The sequence below is a fragment of the Apis laboriosa genome, unplaced genomic scaffold (assembly GCF_014066325.1).
Source record: "Apis laboriosa isolate Shangri-la unplaced genomic scaffold, ASM1406632v1 scaffold69_cov144, whole genome shotgun sequence".
Lineage (NCBI taxonomy): Eukaryota > Metazoa > Arthropoda > Insecta > Hymenoptera > Apidae > Apis > Apis laboriosa.
The window spans coordinates 3,793,733-3,814,437 of record NW_025224165.1 but is presented as its reverse complement, the minus strand read 5'-3'; the positions used below and the strand labels follow the sequence as shown (position 1 = coordinate 3,814,437).

Here is a 20,705-nt window from a genome sequence, read left to right as displayed (position 1 = left end):
TACCTTTTCTATTTTTTTTTTTCCTTTTTTTCTTTTATTTTACGTTACGTTGGATTAAACCTCGTTTAAGAAGGGTCAAGAGTTGAGATCAGCTTGTGTTTTTTCAGTGTCCAGCGAGATTGAGGACCCGAGGTTATTAATCGGAAGAATTCGTAGCAAATTCGTCCCGACCGGAAACGTGAGTCGTACTGCGAAATTGTTCGAGAAAGAGGCGGCTGTGGCGGCGGCGGCGGCGGCGGCTGCGACATCCAAGTCATCCGGCAACGTTCCACAAATGTCGGAACGTGCTTATCCCTCGATCGCCACGACAGCGAAGAAACCGAACAACGAAAGGATACAAAAGGCTTTCGCCTTTTGGAATAAATAGATCGTGGATTGAGAACAAAAAAAAAAAAAAGAAAGAAAGAAAAAGAAAGGATCGAAAATATTCTTAAGGCGAAAATAAAAATAATTCGGGGATATTCAAAATCGTTCGACTGAAAACTCTACGCGGTACCTATTATTACACTTTCAAGTGTAATTTTCTAGTTCTTTTCTTAAGGGAAATATAGTATATACGTAATAAAGTAAGTTGTTTTTTTTTTTTTTTTTAAATCTCGAAACGCACCGTATGTTGTTAAGACAAGTTAATTTAAAAAAAAAAAAAAAAACGTGCACATATTCATGTGATACGAGAAAACAAAAAAAAAAAAAAAATGTTCAAGCAAAAATGTTCACTTTTAGCATAAACGATTTAATAAGAAAAAAACAAAAATGATACGTATTTAATTTAAGAAAACGTATAATCACGCTGTACTTTCATCTTGTATTCGCGTATAAAATAAGACTCGATTTTTTGAGATTTACATTTTCTTCTCCGTAGATTCTTTGTTTGACGATTTCGAGTTTCGTATCAGGTATTCGCAGGTACACGGCAAACGAAACGAGATGAGACTCGTCTGCTTAGTCGATGCGTGTAAATAGCTGTCAAATAATCATTTTACAAGAGGTAGAAGTGTAACAAGTGTATTTATTATACATCCTTTGCATCATCGAGCCATCCTGTGCGAGGGCAAGAAGGCAAAGATTAAAAATGTATTATATTTATATATATATGTATTAAATTTATATATATATATAAATAAAATGGGATAAAAATTCGCACACAAGTCAATTTTCCGTCACAATCCTAAAGATTATAAAGCCCGTTCGAAGAATAATAAATGTTCTGGAACTGGGAGAATTCGTAACTCCTCCCCAATGTCCAAATAAGAGAATTCGTCCGTGGTTACGGGATTCCAATCGATATCGACAAACTCGTCTTTAATCGAGACGGGATCTCTGGAATTAAAACGTACGTTAAAAAAAAATATATATATATATAACGAATCGGTGATATCCGACGAAATTTAAAAATTCATCACAATCATGCGTTTACCCCGTTTTAGCGAAATTCGTCCACATCCTGGTCATTCGTTCCAACGTGATCCTGTCTTTCGTTCCAACCGCCGGTGGATCCGGATTTTCAACTTTGCACTTCGGCAAATATAACAAGTACGCGATATCGTCCACGTGAGATGTTCCTGAGATAAATCATTTGATATAATATAGATTTCTCGAGTTAATGGTCTTAAATATCACAATATCATTTGTCACTTAAAACACGATTATTATGGAAATATCGTGATGCATTGATATATAAGGTATTACGTGTATTAAATATAAGTAATAAATAATTTGGAGAAAAATATAGTTACCGGAAGCTTGGCGTTTCACTAGCAGATCGGTGGGCGTTTTCTCGTTGCCAACGTAGGAAAATTTGCAAAAGTAACTAGGCGAGGTTACCCTTCTTATTCGATCCTGCAGCCATACGATCGCGGGAATGGCGAAATAAACGTGGCCCAAAAATTCCGTCAATTCATCGAAATCATTGGCGGTGATTGATTTCCCATTGAAATAACGCTCCTTCACCGATCTGTATAAATATTTAATTTTCTCGTCCTCCAACATCTTCAACGATCCTAAGTTTCTCACATGCGTCAATAGATACAAATTGAATACTCGCACGAGTTGTTCATTTTTATCTGAAAGAAATATACATATATATATATATATATATATATTATTATACATATGATTTTATTATTATAGTCGATTTTTCTTTTTAAATGAAAAATTACTTTGCAAAAACATAATGAACTCGTTGGACGTGTGACTAGCCATCACAGGGATGTCTACCTCTTTTTTGATTAATTGCTCGAAAGGCTCTGGTAAAACAGGATTCTCCGCTATTTCGTCGCTATTCATTCCAAAAGCAAGGTTAAAACTTAATTTCTCCTAAAAAAATAAGATATATATATGCATATTTTTTAAGGATGAAATCGATCAGGGATTATTTTTATTTAAGATTTTTCCAAATTTCTTTAAAAGAAGCTCGAAAGAGTTTTGTGAAACAGAAACTTGTCAATATTTCAATTCTTGGTAAAATAACACGAAAATAGAAAGAAAATATTTCGAAAATTTCAAGAAACTTCGTGATTGTTTGTTATAATAATTGAAAAAAACGTTTGATTAGAAGCACAAGGTAAATATGAAAGGAAGAATATATTTGCCTCTTTGGACAGGAGAGCAGTCTGAGCGCGCGCGATATCTTCAGCAGATACTGTCCGCAGGAATTCGATTACTTCGACAGGATCGTTTGACAAATTTCCAAGATACTTGGCCAAATTAAAGCCACGCTCTGGACGGCTTTGATTAATCGCCCAAAAACTTCTCATCGATCCACTTTGCATAATCGCTTTGTGGAATAATCCTGAAATATTAGAGCAACCAATTGTTAGCCAATAAGCTTAAAGAATAAAGATATCAATTAAATAGATCGATTGAATACCCTTCGCGCGCGGCGACATGAGCAAAGCGTGGGTTAAAGCTGCCCCGGCGCTAACCCCAAAAATCGTCACGTTGTCAGGATCTCCTCCGAAGCTGGCAATATTTTCCCTCACCCATTCCAATGCCGCGATTACATCTTTCAACCCTTGATTCCCTGGCGCCACTTTGTCACCCAGATTTAAAAATCCTTCAAATACAAAATTACGAAAATTAAACTCTTTAACCGGATCATTTCTTTTTAGCAATTGGACATGGAAACTCTTTTGATTTGAACAGATAATAGATCGATACTTCTTAAGTGGCTCGATAATCCAATTGCATTTAAGAGAAAAAAATTATTTCAAAATCGAGCTATTACTTCGAGAAACAATGAATCTGTATGATTTTAGATACTCGATACTTTAATCCGATAAATGGATAGATAATCGACGAAACTGACCGAATGCTCCGAGCCTGTAGTTAGTCGTGACGACGACAACGTCTTTAGCGAGCAAATAATCAGGTCTGAAGTGTTGAAAGCTTGAGGAGCCTATCGTAAATGCACCGTCATGAATCCAGAACATGACTGATTTCTTTGATTGTGAAAGGGAGTTAGTGTAGACGTTCAGATATAGGCAATCCTCGTTGCCGATAATCAATGGTGGAACATCTTGGGCCTGGGAGCAGATGTACTCGTTAACGTCGGATGTGTCCTTTACGCCAGTCCATGGTTCAGGTGGTTGCGGGTCCTATATTTTTTTTTTTATAAAAAAATTGCAATTGAATCAAGGTAAACGGTGATGTTTAATAACCTTGGTTAAAATAATATCGCAATTACAGTTCGAAATTTTATATTTAGATTTCAATAAATCGACTCGACGATTTCACTAAAATAAAATTCGAATGGCAAATAATTTATTAGTTAGATTTCTATATTTTGCATTCTAGTGTATAATAATTCTCTTCAATTCAAGGAGGAAATTATGTAATAATATTAAAAATATAAAATATAAAATCATAAGATTAGTTGCTTAATTAATGATGATTAAAAAAAAAGAAATTATTATTAAAAAAAAAATTGTTGTCGTACCTTGAATCTGAGCTCTCCAATGGGGGGAGCAGCGAAAGGTATTCCTCTGAAAGCTATGTATCGAGAGCCTAGGCTACTTTCTAGTTCCGCACCTTTTAATTTGCCTTCTTGTACGATTACTATTAAATCACTCATTTTTTTCACTAAGTTCTTATTCAATTATTACTATTGCAATTATTATCGTTGTTATTTCGTATAAATGTTCACAGTTTTGACGCGAAGTCGGGTTCGAACTAATTCTAATTTTATATAATTTTAATTTAAGATTGCGTATTTTAAATTGTTTTAATTTCTTTTCAAATTTGGATTCACCTTAAGACAAACCATCACTTGTAATTCGTAAGAATACTCAACTGCTAGTAAGTGTACTTACACGTAAGATTAAATTAATCTCGAATCTTATAAAAATATAACTATCTAACTTCAGTCTTATATACACAATAAAACTCTATACTAAGTAATTTTAATGTCGATTTATACCCGGATTAAAAGATATCCGTTTATTCTTTATCCGTGTATTTTTGATTTATATTTATATTTATCTTCTTTTTTTTTATTCCCATCACGCACTTTTTTGTCTATTTCCGTTGTGAAATGAATATGTAACCGATTTGTAAAGGTTTTAAAATAGCAAATAAAAGGCTGAATAAATTGCAACAAAAAGTAATTACATAAAATACAGAACATAATGATGTTAGATAAATTATATAACAAAATACTTGGCGGTATAAAATAGTTAGATTAAAAAATGAAAAAAAATATCTAGACAACCGACATCGACATCAAATCACCAAATAAAAAAGAATATTGGAAACACATTAGAAAATCAACAGTAATAAACTGTGATTTCCAATGTGTTTATATCTAATTTATATATCTAATTTACCAATTAGATATTAAAACACAATGTGATACTTTAAATATTCGAATAAGTACACAAAATAAAAAAAGAAAAATAACGTGAAAATAATAAATTATTATTAACAGATATTCAAAAAATATGAAAGTATCAAATGAAAATAACAAGTGTTATTACATGCAAAAAAATAAAAGACGAATTGTATTTACTTGATATAGATACTTTGATTTTTTCTTGAAAATGATGTCGATATCGTGTACAAAGAATAAATAAGCAAAAACAAAAATTGGACAAAAATTGAAACGTGCAATTAATAAACATGAATTTTAAAAAAAATTTGATTTTCTCGAAAATGAAGCATCATTGTCCAGACAGTGTTAAAATTTTAAAACTTATGGGACAATCTAGCAGAGACGCCGATATCGCTATGATGTCATCGATTATTACAAAGAAGAAGACAATTATATCACTTATTATATTATCATTTAACATCTGAATAGACAGCATTCAATATATTAGTCATGTCTGTAATATTCAATACACGGTGCTAAAAGTTTTATTATATCGTAAACTTTTTTAACATTATCGTTTTTTTTTTTTATAAAAGAATACGTGAGTAATAAATATATTGTTATTTCGTAACCTTTTTTTCAAAATTGAATTTATATTTTTACGTAATATACTCTACGTTTCAATTCATTTTATGCAGCAGTGATACTCTTGTATTTAATAAACAATTTCAGGCTTGATTCTTATATAGTTATATAATATGATTGGATAAATATTCTGAATTCAATTAATTTAATTATTTGAATAATTCATTTTCGAAACTATCTCGGTATCAAATGATATTTCTGATGAAAAAAATACTTATTTACTCATATCCTAGATTTGTGCGAGACGATTATCGTTTGGAATGAATCATAGCGATAAAATAATGAAGAAATTTTCAAGATTTTTTTCAAGATTCGAATTTTCAATTTATCGAGAAATTACAAAATTATCTATATATTATCGAGAGGAACGATTTCTTGCAAAAAAATTATTGAAATAATTTATCAAAAAAATTATCTTATGGAGTAGACAAATGTGATCTTTATAGAAAAATGATTTTAAAATCACGCGTGAATTTCACTTACAAATTGAACATACGATTTTTATATGATAAATTTTAAAAGAAATGTTGAATTTTAAAAAAATTATATTATTAAAATACCTATCAATTTCGCAACAAATGATATTGTAACATTGTTAACAACTTTCATGGCTGATTTGATTTATATTGATGACCTTCACGATTGATTATTTTTTTTTTTTTAATGTCCAATTATTGCAATTTTGATAACAATTGGCATAATTTTTTTTTTTAATTTGTTTCACTGTTAAAATAATCGAAAGGATTGGAAAAAAATATTATTTCGTTCATTTTGTTCATTACAGTTTCGTAAAATAAGGAAAAATTAATATAAAATAAAAAATAAATATTATTCAATAATTAATCTGAACTCACATTCCCTTGAATGCTTCATATATTGAATGTAGAATAATAAATTATCTTATTATTATAAACAATTATAAATTGTTTATTAAATACAAGAGTATCACTGCTGCATAAAATGAATTGAAACGTAGATAATATTAAAATTGTAATTACAATATGATATAAATTAAAGCTTAAATTTCAATATTTTTTTGTTCTTTTAAATTTGACAATTGATATATTTTATAACTATTATATATATAATGATAATAACTTTTTTATATGATAATTTTGTAATAATAGAGCAAAATTTTAAATCAAAATATTTTTAATGATTTATCACTCTGTCGTGAAAAATATTGTAACCATTCAAGTTATAAGTGTATGCAAAATTGAAAAAAAAAACTGAACCTTTCGAGGATTGACTTTATTCGTTCAAAAAAATTTTCCATCGATAAAAAAATTGCTTCATTAAATAAATAATGTCATCATATTTGAATTTTTTTAATTATAATTTGAATTTTCTTATATTATAAAATATTATAAAATATTAATTTCTATTCGACTATTTTTGTTGCTGCCTATATCTTTAATGAAAATAATATTAATCAAAATTTGATTAAATTCAAATTTAATTAATTTTATCCAAAATGATAAAAACAAAGTTAAAATTATTGTAAATAAACAATTTGATTTGATTAATTTTAATTGCTTATTAATAACTCCTTCGTTTATTTTTTATAATTATATTTTCTAATCGAACATTGTTTAATTCTTTAATGCAAATCTTTTCTAGAGTCGTATTAATACCAATAACAATTTTTTATATCGTTATATTTTAAAAATATAGTAAAATCTATAGTAAATCTATAGTAAAATCTATAGTATAGATCGATATACAATTTGCTTTTTTTTATGATAAAACAATTGATAAAATAAAAAATATACAAATTGTATTCATCTATTTTTAAACTTTAAATTATGTGCAACATGTATTATTCAACTTTTGAGTTATTTTTTTTTAAATTAGTAAAAAAACTGATCGTTTCATATATATTAACTTAATATAAAACAACTATTCGAGTGAATAATCGAAATTATAATGACTTAAATTATAATAATAGCGACACCTTCAATAAAATTCTATTAAGATGTACTTTTATAGATTTGCAAATTTTTATTGCTGCTGTAGCAAAAAATAACAAATTTAAATTTACCTTTTAATTAATGGATAAAATTTACGAAAGTCTCTCCATTGGCTTAAAAAAAACTTCAAATGTTTCAAATCTAATATAATAAATCAAAATCTTGAAAATCAAACCTTTTAATGCGTATAATACAATACATACACGTCACAAATACACATAAAATACGCGAATTCATACATGAGAATATAATAAAAAAGTTAAATTTTTTTACTTTTATTTCCTTCACTTTGATTCTACACGCACCAAGTCAAGTGAGAAACATATCGAAATATGATTCTTTTGCATTTATTTTACATTTATTTCACAATATGTCATACGAAATTTAAATACTAGATCTATCCTACACCTCGTCTACGATATAACTAATGGCAGCGATAAACTACGGCAGCAATTTACCATACTTTATACCTTATAGCCTATACTTCTCTAACGGTTAAGATTAGATATAATTATTTACAAACAAATCGAACGAATAGATTTCGATGATTCTTAGAAAACAATATTTTAGACAATTATTACACATATAATCGCATAATTTTTGAAATATTTTCAAATAAAATATAATTGTTTTATTATATTCTAATATAACGTGTATTATTTGCTTATTCTATCAGATCGATCAAAATTCAAAATGTAGAATAGATTAATTAAAAATTAGTTTTTTACGAGTTTGAGAATTATCTGTCTAGTGCCATTTTAATTCTGGAAGGAATTTAAGCGAAAATAAAATATAAAACAATTCTTGGAATTCTTCTTCCGAAATTATAATGACAAGAATGAAATATTTCTGTCATTTATTGCAATTTGTCAGTAGTTAATTTTTTTAATCGGGTCATTTTGTTATCGCAATGTGTTCACATTGAAAAGAAATAAATTCTTACGCATTAAGAATGTATTGAGAGATGAAATTCTATTAAGTATTCTGTATAATTTTATTATAAGTAATCAGCAATTTTGTTTTTTAAAAAAACACTTTAGATAAATAGTACATTAGCGTTATCGATACTTTTCTCTCCTAATTCATTTATCACTTTAATTATTACTATAATATTATAATACTATTTATAAAAAGAATTTGATAAAAAATACGTTGCTTTATCAATCTTTCCCTAATTCGTTTATCTTTTTAACAATAAAATGAAAAACTTATTTAAAAAAGAGATTATTAAAAGATATTTAAATGAAATAATAAAAAGATCGAGAAAGATCAATAAATTGCACATAAATATTCAATCTTTTTTTATTTTGAATTTACTGGATTTTTATCTTCTGTAAATCAAACGAAATTATAATTAAATAATAAAATATAATATAATATTATAAGTATATTCAATCATAATTTAATATTATATACTTTTTTTTAATAAATCGTTAAAATATTGAATACATTTAAATACATTTGAATAAATAATAAATGACATATTACGATGTGCACGACTTAATAATCAATGTATTTATATATATTTTTTCTTGTTCCATATGAAATTCTATATTGGACAAAATGTCGATTCTTGTTAGAAGAATTCATCACGACAAAATTTCTAATTGAGCAATCTTTATTACATTAGATATCTGTGATAAATTTTATATATATTATATATATAATAAATATACAATAAATTTTAAAAGTTAATAATTCAAAAATAATTTATAAAAATACACGTCTAAATGTTAATTATAACTTTAATTCTAATTTTCCCAGAATTCTTCAACAACTTATGATATCATTATGGTATTTTTTTTTTTCACATAATTTTCATTTGATAAATATTAATATATTTTTTCATATTTCTGATATTTTATGATATCATTATGATATTTTCTTTTTCATATAATTTTCATTTTATAAATATTAATATTTTTTTTCATATTTCTGATATTTTAATATCATGTTTAAACACTTAAAACGTACATATTGTATACAATATAAGATTAGATACATGATTAACTTAGATTACACTTAAGTATGATTACGTAGCATCCCATATACATAATGAAATAAAGGAAAAAAATGAAACTTATATAAGATTATAAAAATGATTAAAATTATAATTTTAGCATCCCATATACATAATGAAATAAAGGAAAAAAATGAAACTTATATAAGAAAATGATTATAAAAATGATTAAAATTATAATTTTAAAAATATATGCATAATGAAATTATATAATATCGTTAATGATAAAATATTAATCATTCATTAATATTAGCCATTCAAATTCGAAGATAAATAGATATTACATTTATATTTATATTTTTTAATTCCATTTCCTCATTAGACAAAGATAACGAGATAGACACATGTACGCAATGCAATCATTAGAATAAATAACAGTATATTTATTTTTTATATTTTTTTTTAAATTAGAACTTAATTTAAGAAATCAGAAGAATCTTATTCTCAAGAATGATTTTAGATCCGGCTTTATTAAATGACAAAAACTAACAAAAAACGGAATTTATAATTGAATTGAGATGACCACAATGTTTTTCGTTAAAACATTTATCATCAAATCTGAATTCCTTAAAGAAGCTATTATATATTTATTATGCCATGAATCCAAAATAAAACAAGGTTTTAATCAAAAAAATTATATGTGAATATTTAAATAGAAATAATCCTGTTATTTTATAATTTTTCAAAACATCTCGCATTTGTAGACAGATATATTCATCAATTTAGATAATGTCTTTTATTTATGATTCAAGATTTTAAATTTCTTTCATAAAAAATAATATTTCAAAGATTAAATAATATTTATAAAATCGATAATATAATCTTTTGATACAAAATATTATTATCATTATTATTATTTAGAAATAAATTATTTAATTAAAATATCATTACGTTATAATAATTTGTAATTAAATATGATAAAGTATCATATAAATTAATATGATAACAGGATAGAGTTTTACTTCATAGTTTTAACTATGATAAATGGAAATGTATAATGATAAAAAAAAGAAAAAAAAAAAAAAATAGATAAAAATACAATATAAGAAAACGTGTTGAGCAAGAACAATATTTTATTAGTTGAACGTTTGATTAATTGAATGTAATAAAAAACTCTTGAAAAGATTAGCTAGCATCATATCAATTTATAGTCGCTTGTGAATTATATATTGTTGCTATAAGATTTTTTTTTTGGTATATTAATAAATTATTACATAAAATTAAGATTAAACTCTATCTTATAATATTTGATAATAAAAAGTTTTAATGATAAAAAATTATTGTATGTATAAATTATAAGCGTTTAAAATTTATTTTTTAATCTTACTTTTAATCGCTTCATTCCTAATCTATTTATTGAGTTAAGAGATGATTAGAAATTTGATATCAATGAGACAATCTAGATGAAAGAATTAAACAATATTTACGACATAATTAAACGTAATTCAACGTTTATCTTAATATGAAGCATCTAAAGGGAACAAAGGGAAGATTAAAAATTAAGAAAATTAAAACAATTCTTAGATACTATAAAATGTGTATATATATCTTTATTACCTACCCAAAATAAAAATCAATGTTATTATTTATTATTTTATGAATATAACAGTATATAAATACATAAATGTCATAATTAATCATCATTGTTTGTTGTACATTCAATATTCATAACTATTCATTTAATATATTTTTTCATTACGTGATTGAAAAATCATATGTTATTTTAAACAAAACATGTATACATATAGCGAAAAGAATCTATCTTATCATTTACAATTCTTTTAAAAATGTTTAATAATCTTCATATAAAAAGTATCCAAGTATTGATAATCAAGTCTAAATATAAATCTAATAATGCTTTAAAACTTCCTTATTTATATGTCTGTATGTATTAGATATGTATATATATCTAAATTAAATATATATGTGTGTATATATATATATATATATATATACATATATATCTAAATCAAAATAAGAAAATGGTTAATACATGTACATATTATCGTAAATTATATATAAAATTAAAAAATTAAAATTATATGAAGGAAAAAAAATTAAAATTTGAAAAATATTAATTTTTCATTCACTAAAAAAATTTGGATGATAAAAGATGTGATGGAAGAGGCAATAAACACAATTCATTTCCTATGTCCAAATAACAAAGATCATTCACCGTTGCAGGTTTCCAATTAGCATTAACAAACTCGTCTTGAATCGAAGTAGGTTTCCTAAATTAAACATACAAAATATAATCGTTAATTATTTTTTTTCATGAGATATTCGTAGAATATTTTTATAATTTTTTCTTTTTTTTTTTTTGTAAAATCGATTCAAAATACAAATGTTGATATACAAAAGTTTCGATTGAGATTTATTTATTAAGTTAACAATTTAATTAATTAAAGCGAAAAGAAAATAAGATAAAATGGTGTAAGAGAGATAAAGTTGTTTAATTCTATTTCCGTCTCGCTTCATCTAATGCAAATTTACAAGAAAAGAAAAAATTCAAAAAATTACGAAACTTTGGGGGATATATTTATTAGTAGTATTTATGTAGATGTGTATTACGCAAATTTAAAATCAACTTTTATAAAGATTACAGATACGAAAAAAAAAATTACGTAATACATACTTACAAGTATATATTTTAAAAATACATATTCTAAAAATTTTTGAATTTTTGGATTAAGGATCTTTACTTGTTAAAACTTAACAAAATAAATTTTTAATTTTAGATATTTTGGTATTTAAATTTTGTTTGTTTCTCTGATCTTTAGATATCAAAGATATCTTTGTATATTAAAATTTAAAATCATATTTCACATTTACCCCGTTTTAGCAAAATTGGTCCACATTCTAGTCATTCGTTCCAACGTGATCCTGTCTTTCGTTCCAACCGCCGGTGGATTAGGATTTTCAGTTTTACATTTCGGTAAATATAATAAATATGCGATATCGTCCACGTGAGATGCTCCTAAAAATTTAATAAAAAAGATACAAAAATTAAATATTTTACTTTTGATAAAAAAATGCATACCGCGATATGATATGCGATATAAGAGATTGAAAAAAAAAATGACAGCCTCACCAGAAATGTGACGTTTTACTAGAAGATCTGTGGATGTTTTCTCGTTGCCAATGTATGAAAATTTACAAAAGTAATTAGGCGCAGTTAATCTTTTCACTCGATCTTCTAACATTAACATCGCAGGAATACCGAAGAATGTATCGGTCATAAAATTTGATAGATCGTATAATTTCTCTTTATCGATCGGTTTTCCCCCAAAATATCGATCTTTTACCGCATTGAATAAATTTTTTATCTCCGCATCTCCTAACTTCTTCAATGTTCCCAAAGCTTTCACGTGGATAGGTAGATATTCATTATAAGTGTTCAACGATTTTTCGCTTATATCTGAAGATAATAGAAAATAACGATAATAATATCGATATTCGTGTATTATGATTTCATATTTCTAAATAAAATTCACCTTTCATAAACATAATGAATTCGTGCGACGTGTAACTAATTATGACTGGGACATTCGCATCTTTCTTCAACAGTTGTTCGATAGATTCTGGTAATACAGGATTCTCTGCTACCTCGTCGTTATTGATTCCAAACGCAAGATTATGGGATAACGATTCCTACAAGACGAAATAGGAAATTTTTGTTTGTTTCAATTTTTTGTTTCTGATAATAATTGCGATAATATAATATAATATAATATAATAATATAATAATAATATATAAATTTAAAAAAAGAAAAAAAATTTGCCTCCTGCGTAAGGATAGAAGCTTGAGCCTTGACAATATCCTCAGCTGGCACCGTCCGTAGAAATTCGATCACCTCTTCAGGATCGTGAGAATCTTTTCCGAGAAGAGAGGCCAGTTTGAAGCCACGTTCAGGAAGACTTTGATTCATGGCCCAAGAACATCGTATCAATCCACTGTGCATAATCGCTTTGTGGAATAATCCTATAAATCAGCATAAGAGAATTAATTAAATTAGTTTTTTTAGACAAATCACTTACATAAAACATAAAATTAATTAATCGAAATTGATTGTTACCGCGTGCACATGGCGATAAAAGCAAAGAATGAACTAAAACTCCTCCAGCGCTGGCGCCAAAAATAGTAACGTTATTAGGATCTCCACCGAAGTTAGAAATATTTTCCTTAACCCATTTCAAAGCAGCGATTAAATCTTTTAACCCTTGATTTCCTGGCGCGACTCGGTGGCCAAGATTTAAAAATCCTTTAAAATTTAAAATTTACTTAAAAATTTTTGAGTGAAAAGTATTTTTTTCGCTGTTTTTCTTTGTTTTACACTTTTAAAATTTGAAAAAAAGGAAATGTATATATGAGCAAAATAAAACTAACCGAATGCCCCAAGTCTATAATTAGTTGAAACAACAACGACATCTTTTGCGAGTAAATAATCAGGCCTTGAACCTTCCTGAAAACTTGAATTGCCTACTACAAATGCACCACCATGTATCCAAAACATAACTGGTTTCGATTGATTAAGTGAATTAGTGTAAACATTTAGGTAAAGACAATCTTCATTGCCGAGCAATTTGAAAGGTTCAACTTCTTCTTGCTGTGAACATATATATGTCTTCAATTGGGAGGTGTCCTTGATACCAGTCCATGGCTGAGGTGGTTGCGGATCCTAATTTAAGAAGAAATTAAAAATCTTATTTAAAAATATTACTTAGAAATATAGTGTGAATTATTAAAATTAATAAGAGATTAGAAATCATATTTTGCTCTTCATCACGGATAAAATATCGAGAGTTCATCAAAAGATTATTAAGTTATATTAGAAGTTATATTATTATTTTATTTATAAATAATTCAAGAATATATTTTTCTAAATATGATGTGTACATAGAAACATAAATATTTTCATAATCAACATCTAAATAATATAACTATAAATTAACTGTAAACTGAATTTTTAAATTTTTTTTTGAAATATCAAATATCTAAATTATTTAAAATTATGAAATTATTGGATAAATTTCAGATAAATTTTAGAAAATTTCAGATAGATAGATTTTGAAAAATTTATTTTTTTTCTAAGTTTTTCGATTTATATTACATATATATATTTAATATATTATATAAAATAATATTTGAGATATTGCATAAAATTATATATTATAAAAATATATAAAAATTAAAATTAGAAAATCATTTTATCAAATCAGTTATGAATTTTAATGTTAAGAAATCATTTTATCAAAAATTTTATCAAAAATGTTTAAACGTATTCAATGTCTAATCTTGTCTATTTTTAATGTAAAGCATAAAACATTCAAAAGATAAGATTAATTAAATTTTATTAAAAATTCTTTCATAAATTAATCTTAATTTTAACAATTAATTTTAAAAATAAAATTAATTAATTTTATTTTGAAATGTTTTGCTCCAATTTTGTTTTAATTATTTTGAAATGTACATAAAAAATTATAATTTCAGTTGCGTCAATAAATATTTCCTTATCAAGATACAAACATCATTTACATAACATAGATCTATTTATTAAATTTTAAATGATATGAAAAATATGAATAAAAAATTGAAGTTTGAAAATTTTTAAATGTAAATAAAATTGACTATTTTTTAGAATAAATAAAAATAAATTAGCGACAATTTAACATATAAAGATAAGATAAAAATATGTAGAATAATTTTATTTACGAGTGACTTTTCAAGGAATTTAAATTTGAAAATTCTTATTTACAATTTTTTGATTATATACAATTTCAAAACAAAGATATAAATAATAAAATTTTATTTTACATTTTGCTTATTTTTACTTAAATTAATCAATAATTTATTAGTATTTAATTTGTAAATAATCAATTTTAATTATACTTACAAATTTTTCAAAATTGTTTTACTTGAAAAAAAGTCTCAAATTTTAAAAAGAATTTTAGTTTTACTTTTTTACTGTCTATAGAAACTGTCTAATTGTATCATTAATTATAGAATATTCTGAATATAAATAATTTATTGTTATGAATAATTCAAAAATATATTTTTTTAAATATGGTGATACATGGAAACATAAATATTTTCATAATCAACACTTAATATAACTGTAAATTGATAAAAATTGAATTTTAAAATTTTTTTAAAATATCAAATATCTTAAATTAGAAATTCATAAATCTTCTATGAGTTTTTTTAATTAATTAATTAATATTATTATAATAAATATATAAATAATATAATTAAATATTAATATATACATTATGTTATATTTAAATACATATATATAATAATATATATTACATATTAATGCATAAAAAATATAATTATATTAAATTTGTATATATAAAAAATATATAATATATATTATATATATTAATATAAAATAAAATATATATTCTCGAATTTTTGACAAATGTTTGAAATATGGCTGCTATCATAAGCTTTAGTTAGTAATGTGAAATAATATAAAATATAAAATATATTTTATATATATAAAAATATATATATATATATACCTTAAATCTGAGGTCTCCAACAGGAGGGGCAGCAAAAGGTATTCCTCTAAAAGCGATGTACAATGATCCTAACGCACTTTTAAGTACTGCTCCTCCTAATTTTCCTTGTTTTACAGTTACTATTTGTTTGCTCATTGTTAACCAAGTTCCTTCTACTTCGATGTCTTCTGCATAAAAGTTACACATTTGATAGAAAATATTTTTTTATTACGTATTTTATCAATTATAATCTCACATTTAGAAAAAATTTAAAAATGTTGAAAGATTATGACATGTTGCACACATATAATGAAACAGTATAATTAATCACATATAAGATATAAGATATAATTCCCATTTGTTCTTGCAGATATATCAAATTGAAGTTTGTTTAATATGTTATATAAGAATAGAATAAAAGATAAGAATTGAAAGCAGAAATATACTTATAAACAGAGTGGGGAGAGAGATTGTAGAGTGGGGCAATAGTGAATTTTAATTAAATTTGATTATTTTCTATCTTCGTTATTTCATAATTCGTAGAATTATGAAAAAACTTCATATACTTCATATAAACATCATATTTATGTAAACTTTATCTTTTTGTGTATATTACAAAGAGAATCATAATGTGAAAAAGATCTTTTTTCTATAGTAAAAAATTCTCGAAAATAATTTCAATTTTTTTTAAATACTATATTTTTCTATTTTAAGTAAAAAATAATAGTAATCTAAACGATTTCAATGATTCTTAATACAAATTCGTCAAATAATGAATTTATAATAGATGTTTAAAATGATATCGTTTATATCGATACAATCAATATTGATTGAAATTGAAATCATCAAATTATTAAAATAAACTTATTATTTTAGAGAATTTTATCGCTAGAATTACTTCAATTTTTCATAATATTTTTTATATATCTTTTTATTATTTATGTTTCTAATATTGTTTATATATGTTTTTTTATATACATCGCTTAGAAAAAAAGTGGCTTTGAAATCTTTAATAAAATAATTCCAATTAATAAAAAAAGTTTATTTTTATACCATTTCTCTTCACCAAACAATTATTATAAAAACATTTTTTTGATATCTTTAATCCTTCAAATATAAAACGAGTCTAAATAAAACAAACATTCTGTAACTTTATACGTTTTAATTTTATAATATACAATATCTTAAAATTACAAGATTTAATATTGTTTAAATAAATTTTTAATATTAATATAATATAAGCTGGCCATATTTGATATAAAATAATCCAAGAAATAACTGTTATATTAGGTATGCAAACTTATATAATTAACATTCAATAAACGGTATTATAAATGAAATTAATAACTATATAAAACTGATTATTTTAATATATATATAAAAAATGAATTAATATTTATTTCAAAAATATGAATATAATTATAAAATATATACGGACGTTTTTATAAATAATAAACAATACAATTGCTTATAATATATGAATATTATATTATGAAAGTTTTTCGAGGCACATTATTTATTCAAATACGATTGTATAAAAAATATACTTCAGTCATTTTAATTGAAGCAATAAGACAATCTGACACAGATTAATTGAGACTAATAATCGAGACGTTTTATAAGCCCAATCTGATTAAGCTCATTATGTTTCTTTGGAAATATGTAATTCTTTTCTTTCTTTTTTATAATTTGACGATGTAAAAAATTGTATCAAAAATTAACGTTTCATCTTATCGAGTATAGGAACGACCATGTCAAAAGATGGACGTTTTCCTGGATCTTCATTCATACAAATCCTAATAAGCTTAGCAAGATGTGGTGAAATTCCTGGAGGTATACTAACGCGTAAATCTTCTAATGCGATCTATAACAAATACAAGAAGGAATATATTTATACTGATAAAAATTTATATAATAAAATAAAAACTTAAATTAATTATATATAAAAATTAACCAACTTTCATGCCACATTCCATTGGCGAAAGATCTGCGAATGGAACTTCTCTAGTCGCAAGTTCCCATAATAAAACAGCGAAACTCCACATATCACTGGCCTCGAGATTTATATCTGCTGGACGTTTACTTAAAGCTTCTGGAGACATCCATGCTGGTTCATAAATTCGACCTACCTCTTGGAATGAAAATTTCGAGTCCGCCATATTTACGCGAGCTGTTAAATCTTCATCTATCTGCAAATAGAAATATTTTTATTATTTTGATTTTTACATTATTAAAATATCATCATTAATAAAATATATACCATTATATGTTTACTATTGAGATGAAATCTGCATCTATTTTGTCTTTCAAGCCCATGAAGAAATGCCATAGCTCTTGCAACATCAAGAGCAAGCCTAAGTGCACGCGCAGTATCAACAACGACACCTGTACCTCCATGTAAAAGCCTATGCAAACTTCCACGCGCCATATATTGCGAAACTGTAGCCAATTTTGGTGGTTGATTAACACAACCAAGTACAGGTAATACATTGGGATGTGAAAAAATTCGTAATTTCGGAAATTCTTCATTAAAGTCCCTTGAAATTCGAGCCGTGCATTCACGTATATTCAAAATTTTTGCTACAATATCATTATTTTGCCAACGTCCACGCCATGTTTCACCGCTTGGTGTACTAGCTAATCGAGTATGTAGAGATAGATCTGCCATATTTATTCCTTTGTGTCGTGATAATGTAGCATCACCTAAATAATATGAATAAATGTTATTATTATAGATTAATAAATTTATTATTATAGATTATATTATTATATTATTTTCTGATCTATTCTCTGATTTAATGTAATAAGTAAAATAATGTAATATGTAAGATAATGTAATCATTACTTACGACTTCTAGTTTTTAGACCTAGCCAGCTTTGATCTTTAAACTGAATCTTCTTTAAATCTTGTCCATATTCTACAGCTAAATCTAAATAATCAATAATGTAATAATTTGTTAATCACAAATATACAGAATATCTTGTAAGAAAATGGACTGATTTTATGTAAAAAAATAATCTGAATGTCTAAAATAATTTTACTTATATTTGAAAATTTTTTAAATTTGATTTCGAAAACAAAACTTCAAATAAAAAAATTTTATTCTACATTTTTGACTTATTTTCTCATATAGAATCAATCAATGTTAATTATTATTGTTATGGGAGATCCTTATATAAATAAATAATAATTAATTTCACAAATGTGAAATTAATCAAGTTCATTGAGACTAATAGTTTCCTAAAATTAAATATTAATCATACGTTTTAAATTTTAATTAATCATATATTTTAATTTAATTTTTTCCAAAATTTATAATTTAAAAAAATAATTATTTTTTAAAATTTAAATATTAATATTTTTACCATGTAATCTTTTGGCTAAGTGACCTCGTGCTTTATCTAAAGGAGTATCTCCATCTTTATTTGCAATAGATACAAGAGCACCAGCAGCTACTAATTCTTCAGCAACTGCTTGATCACCCCAAAAGCATGCATAATGAAGAGCAGTGTTGCCATGTTCATTTGTAACATTGACATCTGCACGATTCCTAAGCAACTATAAATATAAATTTCATTAAATTCTTAAAAATAAATTTTTAAAAATCTTTTTTCATTTCATTTTATACATTAAATATATTTTACCAATTGAACTATTTCTTTGTGTCCATGAGCAGAAGCAAGATGAAGAGGAGTATCATCTCCTCTGTTAGTAGCATTAATACGTGCTCCTCTGCTAACTAATAATTCTGCCAATTTTAAGTGTCCTTCTTTGCAACACCAATGGAGTGGACTAAATCCATGATCATCCCTATATATAAATAATGAATGAAATTACTACTTATCCTATATAATTAATTAAACAAATAAAAGTTAAAAAACAATTTAAGTAAGAGTAATAAAAAGACAATTTTTTTAAATTTGATCTCAAAACAAAATAAAAAAAAAACAAAAAATAGCATTTTTTTTTAAATTTCTTTTATTTACCCTTGATTCATATCATGTTCAGTGTCATCCAACCAAACACGCACTTGCATAGCATTGCCTTCACGACACCATTGAAAAATATCTTCCATTTTTCCAATTATCAGATACAATAAAAATGTATAAATATTATAAGGGAGTGGCACTGCTCCGTGCTCCAAAATACTGAAGTCGTCATATACTAAATATAACCATATTTCTGTGAAAACACTAATGACATAAAAATTTTATTACTACATTATATTTAATAGACCGATTTGTAATGAAAAATAAATCTATTTAATTATCAAAATGTATATATTAATTTATAATAATACACAATGTTTAATATAATAACTTTATTGCAATGAATACAATTCTTCATCTGCCCATATATGACGCGTAAAATTATAAACTGCCACTGCCACAACCAGACTATTGGTTATTTCATATTACCCACACTATAAAGAATTCTCATGCTACCATCTCATGTTTTACCAGAGATGATATACAGAAACTGACTGTACTCACAGATTTTATATGTGTAGAATATAGGTGATATAGCATAGATTATAAATCCATAGATAAGAAACAATATATATGACATTTTATGCTATTTTGTATCATATATTCTGAAATACTTCGAAAAAGTGTTCTTTATATTTTTTAGCATCTTATAATCTAAGCGGTATATTATAATATCCAATCGGTGATTTAAAATTATCAAATATAATATCATGCACGAATACAAAATAAATCTAATATAAAATGCTTTTTTTAGATTTTAGAAATTTGA

At 25.0% G+C, this 20,705-nt stretch overlaps 3 protein-coding genes across 5 annotated transcripts in view; 1 reads left to right on the top strand and 2 right to left on the bottom strand.

Annotated features, from left to right (window-relative positions):
• The window catches only part of LOC122719054 (titin-like), a 68,601-nt gene extending 67,939 nt beyond the window's left edge, over window positions 1-662 (top strand). Inside the window, exon 49 of the mRNA XM_043944581.1 lies at window positions 108-662. Within this exon, the coding sequence (XP_043800516.1) occupies window positions 108-367 (260 nt within the window). The 3' untranslated portion in view covers window positions 368-662. The remainder of the gene's footprint in view (window positions 1-107) is intronic.
• Window positions 537-16,255, bottom strand: LOC122719053. Its single transcript, XM_043944580.1, has 16 exons — window positions 15,968-16,255; window positions 13,830-14,121; window positions 13,519-13,704; window positions 13,225-13,424; window positions 12,937-13,093; window positions 12,534-12,860; window positions 12,275-12,419; window positions 11,533-11,673; window positions 3,938-4,091; window positions 3,308-3,596; window positions 2,870-3,055; window positions 2,592-2,791; window positions 2,160-2,316; window positions 1,737-2,063; window positions 1,418-1,562; window positions 537-1,320 (listed from the first exon to the last, which is right to left on the bottom strand). Exons 1-16 carry the CDS (start codon window positions 16,151-16,153, stop codon window positions 1,176-1,178), a joined length of 3,237 nt encoding a protein of 1,078 aa, XP_043800515.1. The 5' UTR covers window positions 16,154-16,255; the 3' UTR covers window positions 537-1,175.
• Window positions 16,256-17,370: 1,115 nt separating this feature from the next.
• Window positions 17,371-20,407, bottom strand: LOC122719036 (integrin-linked protein kinase homolog pat-4). 3 transcript variants are annotated; one of them, XM_043944554.1, is made up of 8 exons: window positions 20,268-20,407; window positions 19,934-20,140; window positions 19,592-19,757; window positions 19,313-19,505; window positions 18,796-18,876; window positions 18,207-18,649; window positions 17,905-18,135; window positions 17,371-17,810 (listed from the first exon to the last, which is right to left on the bottom strand). In XM_043944554.1, the coding sequence occupies exons 2-8, from the start codon at window positions 20,020-20,022 to the stop codon at window positions 17,664-17,666; spliced, it is 1,350 nt and encodes a 449-aa protein (XP_043800489.1). In that variant the 5' UTR covers window positions 20,023-20,140; window positions 20,268-20,407; the 3' UTR covers window positions 17,371-17,663. The 3 variants fall into 3 exon arrangements, with proteins under 3 accessions (XP_043800489.1, XP_043800490.1, XP_043800488.1); XM_043944555.1 differs by having other exon boundaries at window positions 20,285-20,340; XM_043944553.1 differs by having other exon boundaries at window positions 20,248-20,308.
• Window positions 20,408-20,705: the final 298 nt, after the last annotated feature.

Excerpts from the sequence above, each read along its gene's own strand:
- LOC122719053 (XM_043944580.1), bottom strand. The coding sequence starts at position 16,153 with ATGTGTAACTTTTATGCAGAAGACATCGAAGTAGAAGGAACTTGGTTA. Across the intron at positions 2,792-2,869 it reads CATGTCGCCGCGCGCGAAGG|GATTATTCCACAAAGCGATT; the intron begins GTATTCAATCGA and ends CTAATATTTCAG. Across the intron at positions 2,064-2,159 it reads GTTCATTATGTTTTTGCAAA|ATAAAAATGAACAACTCGTG; the intron begins GTAATTTTTCAT and ends TATTTCTTTCAG.
- LOC122719036 (XM_043944553.1), bottom strand. The coding sequence starts at position 20,294 with ATGAAGAATTGTATTCATTGCAATAAAGTTATTATATTAAACATTGT. Across the intron at positions 20,141-20,247 it reads GTTATTATATTAAACATTGT|TGTTTTCACAGAAATATGGT; the intron begins GTATTATTATAA and ends TTATGTCATTAG. Across the intron at positions 19,758-19,933 it reads GAACATGATATGAATCAAGG|GGATGATCATGGATTTAGTC; the intron begins GTAAATAAAAGA and ends ATTTATATATAG.